At 47.9% G+C, this 18,118-nt stretch overlaps 1 protein-coding gene across 13 annotated transcripts in view; it reads left to right on the plus strand.

Moving 5' to 3' along the window:
* The first annotated feature begins 276 nt into the window (after nucleotides 1-276).
* The window catches only part of LOC120759436 (serine protease inhibitor Kazal-type 5-like), a 40,746-nt gene continuing 22,904 nt past the window's right edge, over nucleotides 277-18,118 (plus strand). For 5 of the 13 annotated variants that reach the window (XR_009208334.1, XM_040078645.2, XM_040078648.2 and 2 more), the window contains exons 1-2: nucleotides 317-430; nucleotides 8,233-8,348. Coding sequence is in view for 6 of the 13 variants with exons in the window: in XM_040078645.2 (XP_039934579.1) it covers nucleotides 429-430; nucleotides 8,233-8,348 (118 nt within the window). In the remaining 7 variants the exon portion in view is untranslated. Of the gene's footprint in view, nucleotides 460-8,232; nucleotides 8,349-18,118 lie in introns of all 13 variants that reach the window. The other 8 variants (XM_058422540.1, XM_058422537.1, XM_058422544.1 and 5 more) reach the window with 6 other exon arrangements.

The following is an 18,118-nucleotide window of genomic DNA, read 5'->3' on the forward strand; positions in this document are numbered from 1 at the left end:
ATCAGAGGAGGTGAGGAGGAGGAGAGGACTTTTAGGAAGACAACCAATTTATCTCCTTGGAAATAAAAAGCTTCTGGCATCACCTGCTGCTTATCTTGTTGCAGTGACATCTAGTTTCTTTCCAGGAGTAAAGAGCACAACCCTGACTCCAATAGGAGCTTAATTGCTATTAATTCTGTTAATTGAATTTGGTTCTCCTGTGCCACTTTAGCAGTCTGACTGAAGGAGGGAAGTTGAACACAAGGAGACTGGGAAACAAGCTCAGCTGACCTAAGGCATGTGACTCCTCTGATATCATAAATATGTGTCCCCTACAGATTTAGGGGGAGGTTAGGTGGTTTGGAGAGCTTGCAATGGAAGTGTCTTGGGTGCTGTACTAGGAAGAAGCACACCCTGGCATAATTGGTTGTGAGGCATCTGCAGGCTGAATGTGAGTTCTTAAATTAAGTTGATTTTCAGGTAATAATGAGACTTGGGGTAGTAGGGGACTAAGTATGCTCTCAGGGATTGGCCTGCTTTTGTAGAGCTCTATTTGAAATCCGGTGTGTGATTTATGATAGTTTATTTGGTTTGAAAACCAAGTGTTTGAGGGTGGGGTGGGATGTGTCAATTAACATGATTGTTTTTTCCTAGATGGTTCCTGTCCAGGGCGGACCTTTCTCAGGTGGCTCAGAGGCACAGGGTTTCATGTCAGAGCTGTCTCTGCATCTGCCCCTGGGCAGAGAGGAGTTTGCTGTGTGCCAGCTCTTCAGGCAGCCCTGCTGTGCTGGCTCTTGCAGGGATTTCTGTGCTCACCAACAACTCCCCCAGCAGGAGAGCCCGAGTGGGCTCTTGAGAAACACTTCATTCTTATTTGGATTTGTTGTGTTCTGGCTAAGGGAAGGGTTTTGAGAAGGGATGTTTTAGGCAATGAGTTCAATTCCCTCTTATTTGTTCGGAATTTCTCTCTAACTCGAGCTTTGTTTTGTAAACTGGTTTAAGTATCTGTTCTAGTGAGTCCTTGGGCCTTTCACTTCCCAAATATGATGAAGGTTAATGCACTGTTGGTCAAAAACTTGGTGGCCAGCTAATGGAAAAACAAATTTGGGCTTGAAAAGAGTTTGGCAAGTAGATTTCTTGGGGTGGGGGATTCCATCTTCCAATGACTTTTATCAAAAAGAAGAACAAGCTAAATACTTATAAGTCTGAGAATATGCCAGAGAATCTACCCATCTGCTAAGAAGCGCCTTGTGGTGACTGTTAAGGGTCCCTGAGGGCCCAAAGCCCTGCTGAGCTTGGTGGCTTTGCTTCATATTTTGATTCTGATCTGAGCCAAGCTGCAGAGGTTGTCTGGAGGAGTTCATAGGAGTTTTCTGAGGGTGTTGCATGCTTGTGGGGTCAAGGTAAACCCCATAACTGCTATTTAAGGTATTTTGGGTTTGTGGGCACATCGTGAAATTGCAGTATCCAAATGCACATCTATTCATGGGGCTTGAATAGGGTGGGGTGGTCTCCCTGCTCAGTTCTAGGGTGTTTCTAAGTAGCTTGGGCTCCTCTTCATGCCCCAAAAACGTGATGAGAGGTTCATGAGTGGAAGAGATGATGTCGATGTTCAAGGAAGATATACAAAATCAGGATTTTCGGTGGACGAAGAAGACAAAGCCCACTCAGAAATTGTTTCTTGTCATATCCCAGAGCTGGTGTCTGCCTTTTCCTTCTTTCCTTGGTGAACATGTGGTGTCAAATCCCATAATGTATTGAAGGCCGTGGACAATCCAGCAGCTCAGTGTCTGTCCCACACAACCTCATGGGGAGAGAGAAAGGTCTTGATGAGCAGAGAATGTCATGTAGAAAAGCAGCTGCTTTTTGTGGTCTGGCTTCCACGGGGGCTGGAATTGAGCTGGGAGGTTGCTTGGGGACCCCGGTGGGAGGGATGGGACGGGGACCAGGTGACAGCAGGTGGCACTGTCTGCTGCGAGCCAGCCCCACGCTGTCCCTGCTCCTTGGGGCGCTCCTGTGGGAGCAGCACCTGGGGAAGCCACAGCTTTGCTTTCCCTCCCTGGGGCCCGTTTGCAGCCCGTGCTGGAGGGGCAGATGTGACACCCTCTGCGGAGGTGGGCAAATCTCCCTTTTTAAGGTGCTGCTGTGACTCGAGGTCTGTGCTTAGCAATGAATTCAAGGCATGCTCTGAATACCTGTTTAAAACAGGACATACAGTGATTCTTGATGCTAAGAAAAGCCTTCCCTCGGGATGGTACTTCTATTCCAGATCCAGCAAGGCTTCTACCCCCGCTGCCTCTAATAACTGCAGTTAGAGAATTGCATTTCATCTGCCTGAAATTCTCCTGCCACTTAAGCGAGACACTGGACTGATTTCTGCTCTTTCCAGTATTGATCTGGCGTTGCAGAGCTTTCTTTAAAGGTTGCCCCTCTCCATCCAAAAAGGCTTTGGGATTCCTACATCTTCACAGGGTTTAGCGAGCCATTTGGAACCTCGGGGTGAGTGGTAATGAGTAATTGTCAGCAGTCAGTGCTGAGCCACGGCCATTGGAAATGATGAGAAAAAATGAACCGGTGCTTCCCTGTAAGCCCTGCAATTGTGGGTTTTCCCTGCCACCAGGGCAGCGGAGGAGCAGGAGTCCCACCCTGGGTCAGCGGTGTTGCAAAAGCAGAGAGACTTTCACTCACATGTTCTGAGGAGCCCTGGGGACAGAAATTGCTGTCGAGGTGAAAGGGAGCAGCATCCCAGCCCTGCCTGGCCCATCCCATGGTGTCATGGGAAGAGCGGGAGCACTCCTGTGGTTTAGGCGGTCCCTTCTCCCCAGCCAGCAGCAATATTCCTGAAAAGGTTTTAATAACTGCAGCCATCACTGATGGTGGGCTCTGGCATTCAACCCCTGTGCGTGTGTGGACCCCATTCTCCCTCTGCACGGCCTCTCCTGGCCCACGGCTGTTGGGATCAGGGTGTTTCCTTCCCCTCCTGGATGCTGGAGGAGGGAGGAGTGCTCATGGGCTTGTCTTCAACTACTAAATAGTCATTTCAGGTGATAAAACACTCTTTTTGCTGCTCAGAGGTACGTGATGGGCCTGGTGAATGTGAGTGCTGTGCTCTTTGTTGGTAGTGTTTGAGTGAATTCTGGGGGGAGCATCACTCCCATGACACATGTCCCATCCTGAGTGAGCTGCCACCACGCTGGCGTGACACCTGCTGACTTCTTGCACTCTCCCAGCTGAAGGAAGTTCCCCTTCCAATCCCCTGTCTGTGCCAATGCCCCAGAGGTTTGTAGGGTTTCCTAAACCAAGTTTTGCCTGGTGGAAATAAGTGCAATTTAAAGTGCAGAATGAGCTGGGATGTTCTGCCCCAGTTTTTAGCAGAAGCTAAGCACTGCCAGTAGCTCATGCCGTGTTTTGACTGCCTATCTACCTGTGGTCACATCAAAGTTTGTCCCCTTACTCTGGAACTGTCAGTGCTGAGCTCTGTTTTTTATTGCAAGATGTTGGACTTTTCCTGGCTTATTAAAAACACTTGCTCAGTGTGTGCCCCTGGCTCTCCAGCTGGTCCTGGTGGCTGTGTCAGTGGCCTCCTCTGTCTGGCTTGTCTCAGATAATTTTTCTTCCAGGTCGTTGACTCATGATGAACAGAAAATGCTCCAAAAGCTGAATCATATGAGGCATGGAGAAAACCAAAGTTGCTTGATTTAGGTGCTGTGATTCCTGCAGCATTTCCTCTGTCTGAGGTGCACCTGTCCATTCCTCTGATGGTCCCAGCCTGGGGCTGGGAGTCAAGTGCAGACAGCCTTGGGAGAGGCACTTAGCTCTCTCCTTCTCATTGATGGGGAAAAGAGATAAAGATGCTCGCCTCCTTTGGAGGGCAGTGAGAGGATTAATTGGTTAATGTTTGTGAAGTGCTTTGAAGTTGAAATAGGGCAGATGGGTGCTAACCTGGATTGCAAAAGCTCTGATGTCATAAGGAGGTAAAGGTTATGCTGAGGAGGCATTGAAAGCTTTAAAATCCCTCTACTGCAGGTGTCAAGCATCTCACGGGCTGATCTGGTCAAAAACAGGGTTTAGGAACAATGGCAATTGCAACAGAGACCTTTCCCTCCCCATTATCTCCGGGCCAGCCTGCAGCCCTACTCACGGGGACGTGGAGTGGCGGGGTAAGGCCCGGCCACGCGTCCTGCCAGGCCCTGGGACAGAGCCGTGTGGCAAGAAGGGCTGGCACGTTTTGTGATGAGTGAAATCTGGTTCCGGGTTCAGCACTGGGGAAACCAGAGTGGAGTGGGGTTGAGCAAGACGGGCTTCTCCCGGGGAGGAGCATGGGAACCAGCGCGCCCAAAGCAAGAATGTGTTTGGTGACCTGGGCCTAAGCCACGGCGGGCGGGGGCGGCCGTGCTGGAGCTGTGTTTAGCCTGGGTGTGTGTCCACCCACTGGGGGTTGCTCAACAGGCTGGAGGAGGAGGAGGCTGTGCTCACTTGGCTGCCCATGGTGCCTGGTGAGGATTCCCAGGCGCCATGGGATGGCCCAGGGAAGAGGGAGTTCCCATGGGGCGGCCAATGCTCTGGGTTTGGGGCAGAGCACCCCTTGGGGTTTGTGTGTCAACCCTCAAGACAAGCCCTCTGTGTTGTCCATGGGCATCCACAGTGGAAGAAGTCAAAGCCCACTTTCTCTTTTCCTGGAGTAGTGGACAGAGCAAGGCTTTATCCTGCGGTATGAGCAGTGACAGAACCCAGCAGCAGAGCTGGCTGTCGCACCCAGTGCTGTCCTGAACGAGACCAGACTTGAGACTTTCTGTCTGGAAGGACAGGTACTGTGCAGGCGGGTCAGCATTCACCTGCCATCTCTTATGGACCCTGTGGTCTACCTCCCATGGCACAAAGCTCTGCTGGGTGTAGAACTGTGCAAGTCAGGCCTCTGTCATCCCATTTCTCTGCTGCTCATGGTCCTGAGCAAGCAGACCACCTCCACCCTCCTCCTGGCTTGGTGCCACTCATGATTCAGGGAGAAGTGGAGGTGGTGCTGGCCTTGGGGTGAGGAAGGTTGTGGTGGTAGCAAATGTGGAGGCAGAGTGAGCAGTGGGTGAGCCTGGCTCCAGACCAGCAGCAGGAGCCGTGCCTGGCATGGGTTGGTCACTTGTGTGCATCCAGATTAGTTTCAGCAAAGACTCTCGGTATGAGGGATCCCTTTTCTCTGTACCTCAAGGGATTGGCTTTCCCAAGGTTTGGGGCCAGCACGTGCTGCTGGGATGGGCGAACTTGTGAATCTCCTATGGGCATTTGGAACAAAGCAAGGGAAGAGCAGACCCAGAGCTGAGCTGCAGCCCTGCATAACCTGTGGGCAGCCAGACCCTCCTGGAGCAGCAGCCTGGGCTTTGGCGAGGAGATGAAGGGATTTGAGTGGGAGGGGATGAACAGCCTCCCAGGGAGGAGCTGCCTGTCAGGGAAGGCTGGGGGGGGCAGGGTGGAGTCTGGAGGAGGCTGCAGGTATCTTTCACTTTCCTTGGCTCCTCCTGGGACTCTGAGCCAAGGGGTAGCACCTGGTCTTCCAGGGAGCCTCCTGTTGTCCCTTCCTGCTGGCAGAGCAGGTGGGACTGCTCTGCCTGTGGCATGTGTGTGCTTGGTGGTTACCCGTGGCAGCTCTGCCCCATTCCTTTCCCCTGGGCAGGATCAAACTGCTGCTGCAGCCTTGTCATCCGAATGCCTTCAAGTGGGGAAGAGCCTGGGGACCTGTTTTACAAGGGTCAAACAGATGTAAATAGCTTTTCTACAAAGATTTCTGCTCCATTTCCCCCATCCCAAATGCTCTAACAGTCCCTGAGGAGGTTTTCTCTTTGCTTTGGTTACTGTACCCCGCTGAGTACTCAGCCCACACAGCCAGTTTTGGGCTCTCCAAGGTTTCTTGAAGAAAGCAGCCAAATGTTTATTTTGTGGACACCCTCATAATGCATATGGGTTTTCCAAGGAACAGCCGAAGGCAGGGAGGAACCAAGAGGAACTCTTCATCTGGGTTGACTCATGCATCTTGCTTCAGCTGGGTATATTATTCATCATGTACCCATTACTGCCTGGGGCCTGCTTAGCTCCATGCTCAAGAAAGGGATTTTTTTTTTTTTTCCTGCTTAAACCACATCACTGAAGTGCTGCTGAGCACTTGTTTGCTGTTGCCATAAGAGTCTTCACTCCAAAGCTCTGGGACAAGGCAGGAGATAACTAACTTCTTCCTCCTTTTCTGTAGAAAAGGGTTTTGTTCCTGGACAGCCCTGCACCACCCAGCCTGAGGAAGCTTTCCTTCCAGCAGGAAAACTGTCACGCCAAGTTAAATGGCATGCAAATAAGATGGTCTCATTTGTGTGTTTTTGTAATGACAGCTGCTAACAAAGGGTAAGACAGGGAGGCTGAATTTTGCCTGCAAGTCCTCTTGCCCTGAGCATTGGTTGGATGGAGGATGATTAAAGGCAAAACTAACCTTGTTTGAAAATGAGGCTTTCCCACGGAATGACAGCTCTGCTTTCTAGTGCTGCTCTCTTCTGTGAGTAAGTGTGGGCTCCTTTGTGTGGGCACTGAGTTCCCTGAGATCCCAGACCTTCTCTGGAGGTCCCTGGTGCCAGGGACAGCAGTGCTGGCCACGGAGATGCTGCCATTAAGGCATGCTCACTACACTTAGAGCAAATCACCAGAACCTCTACTTGAGCACTTTTTTTGGTGATGGATGTTGCTGTGGAAGCAAAATCCAGTGATGATGTGCTTGTCCCGGGAGAAGTGAGCCCTCAGAGACGATGCTCTTAGGGAGGGTGGGCAGGGGGAGGAAGGACTTGAGGCCTCCAGGGAAGCAGTGACACCTGATCTGCTGTTGTGAAGAGGAGCTGTCAGAATTGCACTTTTTGGCCTGGGAATTCCTATCGTACTGAAAGCTTCCTGTTGCAGAAACAGTGATGAATGAAGAGGGATGAAACTCTCAGCTGCAGCTGGGCAAAATGGCAGCACACTGAGCTCTCCCAAACCTTGAGCTGTTATCATGGAGCTCAGCAGATGAGTGTGAGAAGATGATGGGGACAGTGACCTGAATCCCAGCTTCACTCCAGGCAGAGAAAAGGGCACTTTACCTTAACCATTGGCTTGTTTGGTGGCCACTGGCAAATATCTCCTTTTTCTGTGTCCCAGCTGATAAAAAACAGACACTGCTCCAGGTCAACCTCTTCAGGCTATGGGAAAAGCAGTTCAGTTGGTGTAAAGCCCGTGGGAATTGATGGCCAGATATCCAAATACCACATCTTTGTGCGCACTGATGGAAGGGCAGCACCAGGGGCTCTGGGTACAGTTTGGTGGGAAGCTGAGCAGGCAGCACCTCCCCAGCCAGATGTTGTGGCAGGGATGGCTTAATTCCCAATGTCCTAAACCAGAAGGAAGGTGGTGATAAAACCATGCTTTGGGGGGTATGAGACTCCTGGGCTAGGACAGAGCAGCCTCCTGACAAATGACAAGCTGCTTGTTTTCTTGCCACTAAAATCCTTATCCCCCTGCTTGCTGAGTTGTCTACAGAACAAATGACCCAGTTTGAATGGACTACTTAAATCTTTGAGCTCTGCTGATGAAACGTTAAAAAATATATATATATCTTAGACCATGCAAAGCATCTTTCCATTTAGGCTCACTTAATTTGTGGAGTGCTGGGGTTAAAAGTGAAAGATGAAACCCATGGCAGAGGAGCCAAGTTCACAGATGTCCTGAAGTTATTCAAGCATCCTGAGAGTTCTTTATCCAGGGCAGGGGCAAGGCTTTCCCACATCCCTTTGTTTCTTGCAAGTTTTTTGTGCTTTTGAGAGCTGTCTTTAGTCTTAGCTTATTAATCCTGTTTGGTGCAGTGGTGCCACGGGGAGCCACTGCCGCTGGCGTGAGGAGCTCTCAGTCTAATTTGAAACAAGATGTAACAAGGGAACACAACCCGGAGTGGGAGGCAGAGGGTGTAATGAGATCCCAGGCTTGATAGCCTCTGTGTTGCTCAATGTGATGTGCTTGGGCACCTTGTTTGCAAACATGGGTCCGTTCTATAAGTTTTGGGGGAAAAATATCAACCCGAAGACCAAGATATATATATATGGAGAGTAAGCGTTGGTTCCAGCTGTGCCTGAACTATTGATTTTTAACTTCTAAAATGTTCTCACAAGTGATGGATGAGGTAATAATTTTGGAGATGGATTAGCCCACTAGAGGTGGCATGTGGGTTTTCTTAAATTTTTTTTTTTTTTTCACAAGGGGTTCAGTGGTGCTGCCTGTGGAGAAAAGTTACAAAAAGAAAAGAACTTCAGCGAGTGTTGGTGCTGTTGAAGCAGTAAGACCACATGATACAAAACAGAGCAAGAGCAGCCAAAGTAAGGAACTATAGCTCTGGGTAAATTTAAAGGTGAGGAGGGCAATGCACTGGTTTTAATGGGAACATGGAGAGTTATTAAAGGAAGGATGAGGGATCAGCAAGGATGGAGCTCATCAGCTGCCTTAAAAATGTAGGATGTGGGAAAACTGGGGGAAATGTGCTGGCATCTATCCTAGGCTGCTCTGATTTATTTTTAAATGAGGAATCTATCATTGTGAGATGTAAAGACATACAGCAGCTGTTCTCTGTGCAGGGATGTGAAAGTCCTTGGACATCCTGGGAGCCGAGTGAAAGTGAATCTTCTCTGTTTCTTCAGAGTAAAAGTTGATCAGCCCCTCCCTGCCAAAAGTGAAGTGCCGAGTGTTTCCACTTGATTTATTCCTTTTATGATTAGCTTCCCTCTGCCCTTGCAGCTTAATCTGGTTCAAAATGTCTGCAATTACCCTGGTACTGGGGATTTGGTGACTCATGTCGTTCCTCAGCCCAAGGCAGCCAGCCAGCCAAAGGACCTTGTTAGCTTGGCCTGTGTTAATCTGGGAGCAGGGGTGGCTTTGGGAGCTGGGTTGCCCTGTTACATGAGGTTCTTTGAGCTTCTCCAACTCAGAAAGCATCTAAAGGTAGAAATGAAACTGCAGGGGGAGGAGGAGTAAAGGATCCTCTGTTAGAAGAACAGGCACAGGGGGATGTGATGGGCTTTGGGGTCAGACCTGAGTATTTCTTCCCAACCTTGGCTCAAGGACGAGGCTGGAGCTCAGAAAAAAAGCGAAGTGTGTGGTTGTAGGTTGGCTACAGAGAGAAGGGGCTTTGTGGGGAGAAGAGACCATTGCTGGCTCTGCTTTGGCTCCCAAGTGCTGGTCCATCAGCAGCTCCTGTGCGTGTCAGGGTTCAGCTCTCAGAGGTACCAGGCAAAAGGATTATTTCTACCACACATAAAAAGATTGCGGAGTTTGGCATCTGCTTTGAGGTTCTCGCTGCCAGGCTTAGTAAAGAGGCTTAGGAGTGCTCAAACCAGAGAAATAAATCTGCTGCACCTCTTATCGAAAATAATGGATAGTAGGCTTCAAAGGAAGAGGAAGAGTCTTTGTTTTGTATCCTACTTATGTGTCCGGCCGGATTCTCACCCTTTGCACCGGAGTAAGAGTCAGTGAGGAAAATAAATAGGGCTGCTATGTCTAGGAATAGATTTGGCGAGTGGGTGGGACACCTCGGGTGCTGGGGAGGCTCTTCAAAGAGGAAAGGCTGTCTCCACCTGGGCTGCGGCTCACCAGGATTGCACGAGGCTGCCCGAGGGGGATTTTTATGGAGCAATCGTGGTAATTAGCAAGCACAAGTTTTTCCACGTACCAAACATTGTCGAGGGCAGTAATGCAGCCCCGTGCTTGTTATTGTAGTGAGTGTTGGGCAGGAGTATCCTGGGAATTTGTCTCATCCCAAGTGGGGGGAGCCCATCAAAGTGTCCTCGAGTTGCTGATGTTGGCTTGCCACCCTGAAACAAAGGGCTGATGAAATCGTATTAGCCAAGCTGGTCGCTAATGAGGGCAAAAGAACATCTGGAGTCAGGTTTTGTTTATAGCTCTTTGTTTTGTCATTGTTAGGGAGACAGAAGAGGAAGTGTCACTCATACTATAAATCATGACATCCAAACAAAGGGCTGACATCTGGGTGTGATTTTGGATTTCATGTCCTTGGAATCTCCTGAGGTTTAAAGCCCGAAATTTTAGCCTAAGATGCTGGCGATCCACCCAGTGTTCAAAAGATTAATGTCACTTCAGGACAGGGACAAAGAGGAAGTCTAGAACTCTAGACCAGAACTGGCATGTGCTGAGACCTAAAAATGCTCACTTCAACTCTGAGAGCCTGGAATAACTTGGAATAACCCGGGTCCGTGGTTGGCTGTGGATGTTGAGGGGAGCAAACAGGGCAAGCACCAAGTTAATCTTCCTGTGATAAAGTTTCATAGGGTTCAGGGACTTGTCAGCCAGAGGCTGAGTCTCCATCATCATGTTTAATAGCCACTGATGGACCTGTCCATGAATTTGTTTAATTGACTTTTGACTCTCTTGATGTGTTTGGTGTCCATAACATCCTGGGGCCATGAGTTCCACAATGCAATTATATCTTATAGGGAGAGGAAAAAAACCCTGCCCTTTGTTTGTTTAAACACACTATATGATAATTTATTTAGTATCCATTAATTCTGGTGCTGTAAGTAATCCGGAACAGCAACTACTCTTTATTTTCTGTGGGTTCCTCATGATTTTGTGGACTGCCATGAGCATATTCCCTCTATAGCCTGTTTGCTGCTGTGGGAGTTGCTGTGAATTTAGACAAAAGCCCTTCCCATTTCTGGGGTGGCCAGGAGAGGTGTTCCCTGTGCCCTGTGTGTTCCTCTCTAAATCCCTGTTATGATGATGATGAAGGCCGCAGTGCCACAACTGTGCAGCTGGGCAGACTCGGCAATCATAAGGCAGCATGACAGAAATAATTTGTTTTATCCCCTCCATGCTTCCTAACAGCTCCTATCAGGTGCTAAACCTTTCTGATTGCTCCTCGGTAATGATGTGACATTTATTTGTGACCTTAGCCACAGAACTCCTTAACACACCCCTGACAGTGATGGTTGCTGTGGAGCTGTAATGGGCAGGTAAATCACAGCGAACTTTTCTCCTCTCTGCCCATTTTCCAAGGCTGAAATTCCTCTGCCACTTTCTTGTCCAGCCACTGTGTCCTGAGTGACTTGTGGTTTTTCTCTCAGTTGACTCAAAGCTTTGAACTCTCTTGAATAATTCAATTTGTCCCTTTGCTAATTGCCTTTTCATATCATTTACCAAAAGCTGAGCTGCAGAGATGCCTGTTGGGTCTCACCTCCACTGGGAGAGCTGACCTCCTATTACCGCTTCCATTTTTAACCATTTTTAACTCAAAGAAGCTCTTCCTTCACTTGATGGCACCTTACACTCTTGTAACCGGTTCATTAGAAAGAAGTTCATCGTGTCAAGCAGTGCAGCTCTTACCCACGCTTTAGGGGACTCAGATGGGCTGATGAGGCAGGACTTGTTTCCCAGAAACCTGTGATGACTTTCCCCAGTCTGTCACTTCTCTCTGTGTGCTTTGTTGCTCAGTTTATATGAGCTTTCCTCCCTTTCCCCCAAAAGTGCACTATGGAGCCTGAGCTGGGCAATTGCACATTTGAGTGCCTTCAGTGCTGCTGAGAGGGGGGGATTTAATCCCTGACTGTGGCTCTGTGTTATCAGGATTTATCAGCTTATTGTGAATAAGTTAATTTAGCTTTTCTACTCTGCTGTTATCTTCCTTGGAGGCTCCCTTAGCCCTGTGATCAAGGACTCCTCAATGTGTTTTGTTATTAGTGCTGTGGCTTGGAAAATTCTTCTCAGTCTTTGGAGTATTTTGGCACAGTTGCAAACTTTAGATTTTTGTCTTGGTTTTTACATCTTTGTTATTTGGACAGTGCTTCTTCTTAGCCTCATCTTACTGTTAATTGTCTCTCTTTAAGCACACTAGCTTTTATTCTGATTTTTTTTTTTCCCCTTAAGCAACATACTTTTACTCTAATGACTTCTTCAAATGGTCTTCCCACCTCCTGGGTGTGTTTTTCCTTAAGGGCTTTTCCTTTTTAATTTTCTTTGAACAATTGCCTGTGTGTTTAGGCAGTATGCTCTTCAAGCTAAACTTACAGTAGCAGGATTTCAAGGCTGCCCTCAAGATTTGTCAATTTTAAGGTGCAGGAGAGCCCTTGGCCATATGTTTGAAATCAAATCCTCTGGCTCCTGGGTGCTGCTCAGGATGTGCTGAAGAGGCTCTTGTGTCAGAGGTCGTAAATTACAGCTGGAGGGAGCAGTAACTTTCCATTTTAAATGTAAACATGCTCCTGTCAGTGTTCCCATCTGTACAGGGAGAGGGACATCTCCTGTTTGTGTTTGTCTCTGCTTATGCCCATCACAGCCTCACTTGTCTCCCTTAAGGTTTTGCTGTTGTTGGTCTGTTCTGGGTGGGTGGAGGATGGAATAGCTCTAACACTATAATGTCTGGGCATGGGACTGCAATCCTAACAGTATCAACTATTTGTTGATACAGTTATCTTGGTTGAGCTCTTTGATAAGCTCTCCTTGATGCCCAGCTCCTCCCCCTGCACAGCCTACTCTCATTCCTGTTTGATTTGCACCCCCTCATTACCATGTTCCGCTGCTTATCTTCCCCCCCACCAGGATTCCAAGGTGCTGGTTATGTTAATAGCCCCATCTGAAACCAGGGCACTGCTGTTCACTCACCTGGACTTTTAGACCTGCCTGGATAGAAATGCACACACGGTGTTCTGTCCTGCTCCCTCTCTGCAGCTGGGCCTGCAGCCCGCTGTTTCCCCCCTGACTGTTTTTGGCTTCTCTCCTATCCTTTTCTTCAAGGATACTAAATTTTCATGACTTCTCTGCTGGAGACTGCATTTTCCCAAGCCACATGCCTTGTCAAACTCTTGGCTTTCCCACAATATTTAGTTTAAAAGATCTTTATGTGCTAGTAGCCTTGGTCTGTTTTCATTTGGATTTAATATTTTTTATCCCTACTGTACAGGTCCTACCTATTCAAGCCTGTCCTCAGGGTACTGCACTCTGCACTTTGGGGTTACCCTGGATTTTATCACAGGGCACTTGGGGAAGCATTTCTGAGCATTTTATTGAGCTGATCCTGGCCTTAAGCTGAATCTTTGCCTTCAAGACTGTTCTCTCCATCCTGCATTGGTGGTGACCCTACAGACCTCACCAGGAGCTGTTCCCCAGCTCAGAAATGAGAGATCAGCTCATCAGCATTCAGCACACAACTGATGTTTTGGTCCTCGGTCTGCTCCCATTGCACTGTGCAGGATGTTTGGAAAAGGCCTTCGGATGCCTGCTAAATGGGGGAAGACTGAATAAATTATTCCCTTGGACAGTGCCATAATCATGTGTAAATACTTAGACTTGTTTCTTTTTCTATGATTTTTGCAGCTTTTCAAGGGTGTTGGATTTTGAGGGGTCCCACAAATCTCCAATGTGGAGCTGCAGTGTTGTCTTCCATCCCTGAGCAGGACTTAACTGTTTGTCCTTTTGCTCAGTGGAAGGTGAATTCGTGTCCTGTTGCTCAGGGATTCAAAATCCTCTCCATTACATTTTTGACACAAATTCATGATCCCTTGTGTAGAATGTGCTGTCATTTCTGGGTAATTCCACTAAATCACATAGTCTAAGCATCCCACACAAGGCTGAAACATAGCCCCATGGAATGAAAATGTTTATTTTTGTGTGTGTCTGGGATGTTGCAATGATTTGTAGTCGCTGTTGCAGTGATTTGCATCATTTAAGGGAGGTATTTTGGGTTTATGTGAAATGTGGAATATAGAAAACTCAAGAATGAAGCAAAACATCTTATTTTGCCTGGAAAAAAAAAACCACACCCCTCCCCTCAAGTCTCTGGGTTTTTTCTGGTAATTTTTTTTTCTTCTGGAACTGATAATGATCAGAAAGTGAATCTTAGCACCACTATAATCATGGTGCAGTGTACACATGTTTGCTTAGGAGAAAATATTAGAGGTTGCCCAGGCTTTTTAGTAAGTATAAGAGACTTATTATTTGTTTGTTATTCATTAAATCCCCAGCCTGAAGATATGCTAATTATCTTAGATGTCAGTCTAATCTGCGAGAGGGCATCTTCAAAAGCATGTGGGAAAAGGGCACATGAATATGGTATTTTTTGATTAATTATTTGATGCCATACCTTGAAAACAAATAACAAATTCCATTTAACTCCTTGCTTTTGTAAACCTGGTGATGGGTATAGCACTTTGGGTGAGTTTTAAAGCTGCAGCCAGAGGATTCTTTAGAATTAGTTCTTGTTTTGCTCAGGGCAGTGATTTTATTTATGTTTTTTTTTCTTTTCCCCACCCCAAACCTCCTCTTTCAGCTTGTTAATGTCTCTGGAGCTGCCCAGGGAAGGTGCAATTCCTTAAAAGATAACCAAACCAAAATCCAACCAAACTTCAGTAACTGTATTATTACACAGCTGATGGAAGCTGCTTTTCTTTGTTGCTGCTCACAAACCATGGCACTGCTGTCTGGAGATTCCCAGACTCAGTTTTGGAGCAGAAAGCCACTGGATAAAATGGTCTTGGGGCAACATTCAGGCTTAACTGAAGATAGACTGAAAATCTGTGGGTGACATGGGGTGCCCTGGGCGGACCCAGGCACTGTTAAATGGTCACCCCTTGTTTCCAGCCTGGATCACCTTTGGATCCTGTTATTCCTCTGCCAGATGGAGGAGCCCATTAGCTGTGATAGGCCAATCAAACAGCTCCTAATTGATCTAGTGATGTGGTTACTGGGGATGACAAGCAGATGAACTTGATGACCCAGGAGGTCCTTTCCACTTTTGCACTCCGTGATAGCAGAGTGAATCACAAGGGTTTCTGTCCTACACCTTTGGAACCAGGCTCCATGGCACCTCCAGCTGTGCTTGGCAAGGCAGAGTGTGTCCCCTAAAGCCAGCACTCCAGCCAACAGCACGGGGATTGAGCATGTACACAGTGGGTACAGGACAAAAATAACATTTGGGCCCTGAGTGGTGTTTGCTGTGTTTAATCCTGAGGCAGAGATAGGAGGACAGACCTGGACAGGCAGTAACTCAGCCAAGGGTGAACCTCTCTGCAGTGAAGGCAGCTGGATGGTAGGACAGGCAGCAGCAGGGATTTTATGAATGTGCAAGAGATTCAGAAAAGAAGAGGGCTCTGCAAATACAGGAGACCTCCCTTGCTGCAAGCCAGGACTGAAGGAAATGAAGGGGGAATTCCTGAGGCAGCAGCTCGGTCTCTGCTCCCCAGCCCCAGGGCTGTCTGTCACGAGCTCAGTGCTGCAAAGGGGAGGTCTCCTTTTTGGTTTTGTTCGTGCTGTATGTGGAGCGTGCTCCCGTTTGTACAGATGTGCTCATGTGTAACAGCTGGTGCGTGGCATCCTCAGTTCCTTTGAAAAGCTGCAAATACAAGCTTTATGCAAATTTCCTCTATCCTATTTTGAAGGCTCTGTTCCTGCAGCTGAAATGTTCGATTATGGCTTTATTTTCAGCTGGGGAATGAAGAGTAAAGGCAATCCCATCCCTGGAAGGGACCACTGGCTGGCACGTTGCAATGGTCCACCAGGAAAGACTGTTTTGTGGTTCCTGTGGCATTATGGACAAACACCTGGAATATGTTCAGCCCAAACATTAAATGTTGTGGGGTAAGGTGAACATCAAAAGGAGCTGAGCCGCCTTGTTGCCTGTTTGAAATTTTACTGGTTTGCCCCTTCTGCCAGGCACTAATTGGTAATGAAAAGGGCTGGACCATGACCTAGATGTTCCTTAAAATTTTGGAATGGCACTGATTTAGGTCTTTCCTGTCCCTGTTTCAGATCTGGGATGCTGTTGCCTGCCATGTGCCACTCCTGGTAGCCAGTTTCCAAATCAGTGCTGGTGGACAGGTTTATTCCCACTGGCCATCAGTGATTTGTTAGCTGATCTCCACCATCATCCTGGTGATTCAGCTGCAGTGGGAAATGGGATGTTTATTGGGAAATGGGATGTTTATTGGTTTGGATATAGGGGCTACTGTGCTGTTGGAAAAAAAAATTTAAACGTAAGCCAAAAGCCACAGGCAGTTAAATGTAACAAGGCAAACCTCATGACTTCCCAGGGTGAGCACATTCCTGCTGCAGGGACGAGAGCTCTGTGTCACAAGTGTCATGTTTGTGTGCAGGGGAAGCTGTCCTGGCTGGGATCTGTCATTGTGTCCTTGTGCTGGTGCAGAAAGGGCCTGGTAAGCACCCCCTTGTGAGCACAGGGATTATTGGTTCAGTAGCCAGTGCACCAGCTGAAAATCGGTACAAACCTGCAGGGATTTGGTGACTCCAGACACATCCTCTGGGATGTTTGACCGCAGCACAGGGGAGCAGATTCCAGGCTTGTGTTTACATGAGACTTGGGTTTTGGTGTGTGAGTGAGGTCTGAATGGAGTTGCTTTAAGTGCATTAGGCCTCAAGTGACACCCCAAAATACTGGTGCATTTCTGGTGATTTCTCTCTGCAGCATCAAGGGCTGTGCCATTATCTTTGATAAGGCTGAGCTGTTCCTTCAGCAGCCAGAGTGATGCTATTCAAAGTGCTGATGCTGTTTGGAAAAATGCCTCCCATCCACGAAAAAATGTTTAAAGATTTTTACATCTTGTGTGAAGGAACAACTGTCTTCTTTCCTAGATACTGCTGCATCACCAGCACACTGGAGAAAGGTTGTACAGCGACTAGAAAAGTGAAAGTTTTGGATAGATTCTGCAGCTTTCAAATTAAAAATAGGGTGTTTGAACCAAATGCAAGTATTTATTATTTCTATGCTCTCCCCTAAATTTGGGGGATATGGAAGGAGACACAGATCATAATAGAATGGTTTTGATTGGAGAGGACCTTAGATATAATCCAGTTCTACCCCTCTGCCAAGGGCAGGGACAACTTCCACTATGCCGGGTGCTCCAAGCCCTGTCCAACCTGGCCTTGGACACTTCCAGGCAGCCACAGCTTCTCTGGGCAACCTGTGCTGGTGTCTTGCCACTCTTCTTGTGAAGTTTCTTCCTAATATCTAACCCCAACCCACCCTCTTTCAGTGTGAAGCTATTCCCCCTTTGTCCTATCACTGCATGCCCTTGTAAAAAGTCTCTCTTCAGTTTTCTTGTACCTCCCCTTTAGGTACTGGAGAATCTAATATAAGAGAAATCCATACTTCTCATGCAAACATATTCAACTTTCAGTTGCAGTTGCTTATTTTTTTCCTGTGCGAAAAGTTTTCTTTGGGAACTCTCCCTTTTGGCTGGCAGTTCCAGTCATGTGGCACTGCCACAATCCATGGCAGCAGATGCCTCAATTACTGACACTGGTTTTCTATCACATACAGATCCTGAAATTCTTATTCTCAGTCTCAATTTGACAGGGCAAGGAATTTGGGATTTCATCTTGCTGTGGGCTCCTCTGGAGGAGAAGCTGGAGCTTTGGGGGATGCCATAGGTGGCTCAAGGCAGGTGCCACGGGGCTGGCTGTGGCATGGGGCAGAGATCAGAATTTCACAGCGCAATTAGGAGAGCGGGGCGTGGTGATACTTTAATCTGAGAGCAGCCACCACCCACACGGGGCATGTTTTTGGCCTCCTGCTGTCACTGCAGCCATGGGTACTGGCACTTAGGCCACCACACCCCTCGGCCAATTCCGGCACTATAGAGCCTTTGCCGCTGATAAAACATAAATAATAATTTTGTGGAGGGGAAAACACCGTGTTCTTGTGGCTTGCTGTTCCAGGTGAGGGTGGGTGGGCACGAGGGTTGTTTAGGGGGCATGGAAGGGCTCAGCCCTCCCTGGGGGGGGCAGGTTGTTGGTACCACTCACTGGAGCAGCACTTAGAGGGGATGAGGCAGAATTACACAAGTGGAATCCTCTGTGCTCTCCAGGCACTCCCCTCACTGTCCACATGAAAATGATCTCAGGACAGATTTTTTTTCCTTCCTGTGTTGAAATTCTGCTGTTTCAGTAGCCTAGTGACACTCATTGTCTTTCATTTCCATGTGTGAGTTGAATCCAGAGTCAGAAAAATTTCTACTTTGTTCCCAAACAATAGGGCCCCGTTGTTCTGCTTTTCAGCCGGTGTGCTGCGCTTTGCTCTTTGCTGTGGTCCTGCCTGGTGCTCAGCAGAGGCTGGAGAATACCCACAGTG

The sequence above is a fragment of the Hirundo rustica genome, chromosome 14 (genome assembly GCF_015227805.2).
Source record: "Hirundo rustica isolate bHirRus1 chromosome 14, bHirRus1.pri.v3, whole genome shotgun sequence".
In the NCBI taxonomy this organism is placed as follows: Eukaryota; Metazoa; Chordata; class Aves; order Passeriformes; family Hirundinidae; genus Hirundo; species Hirundo rustica.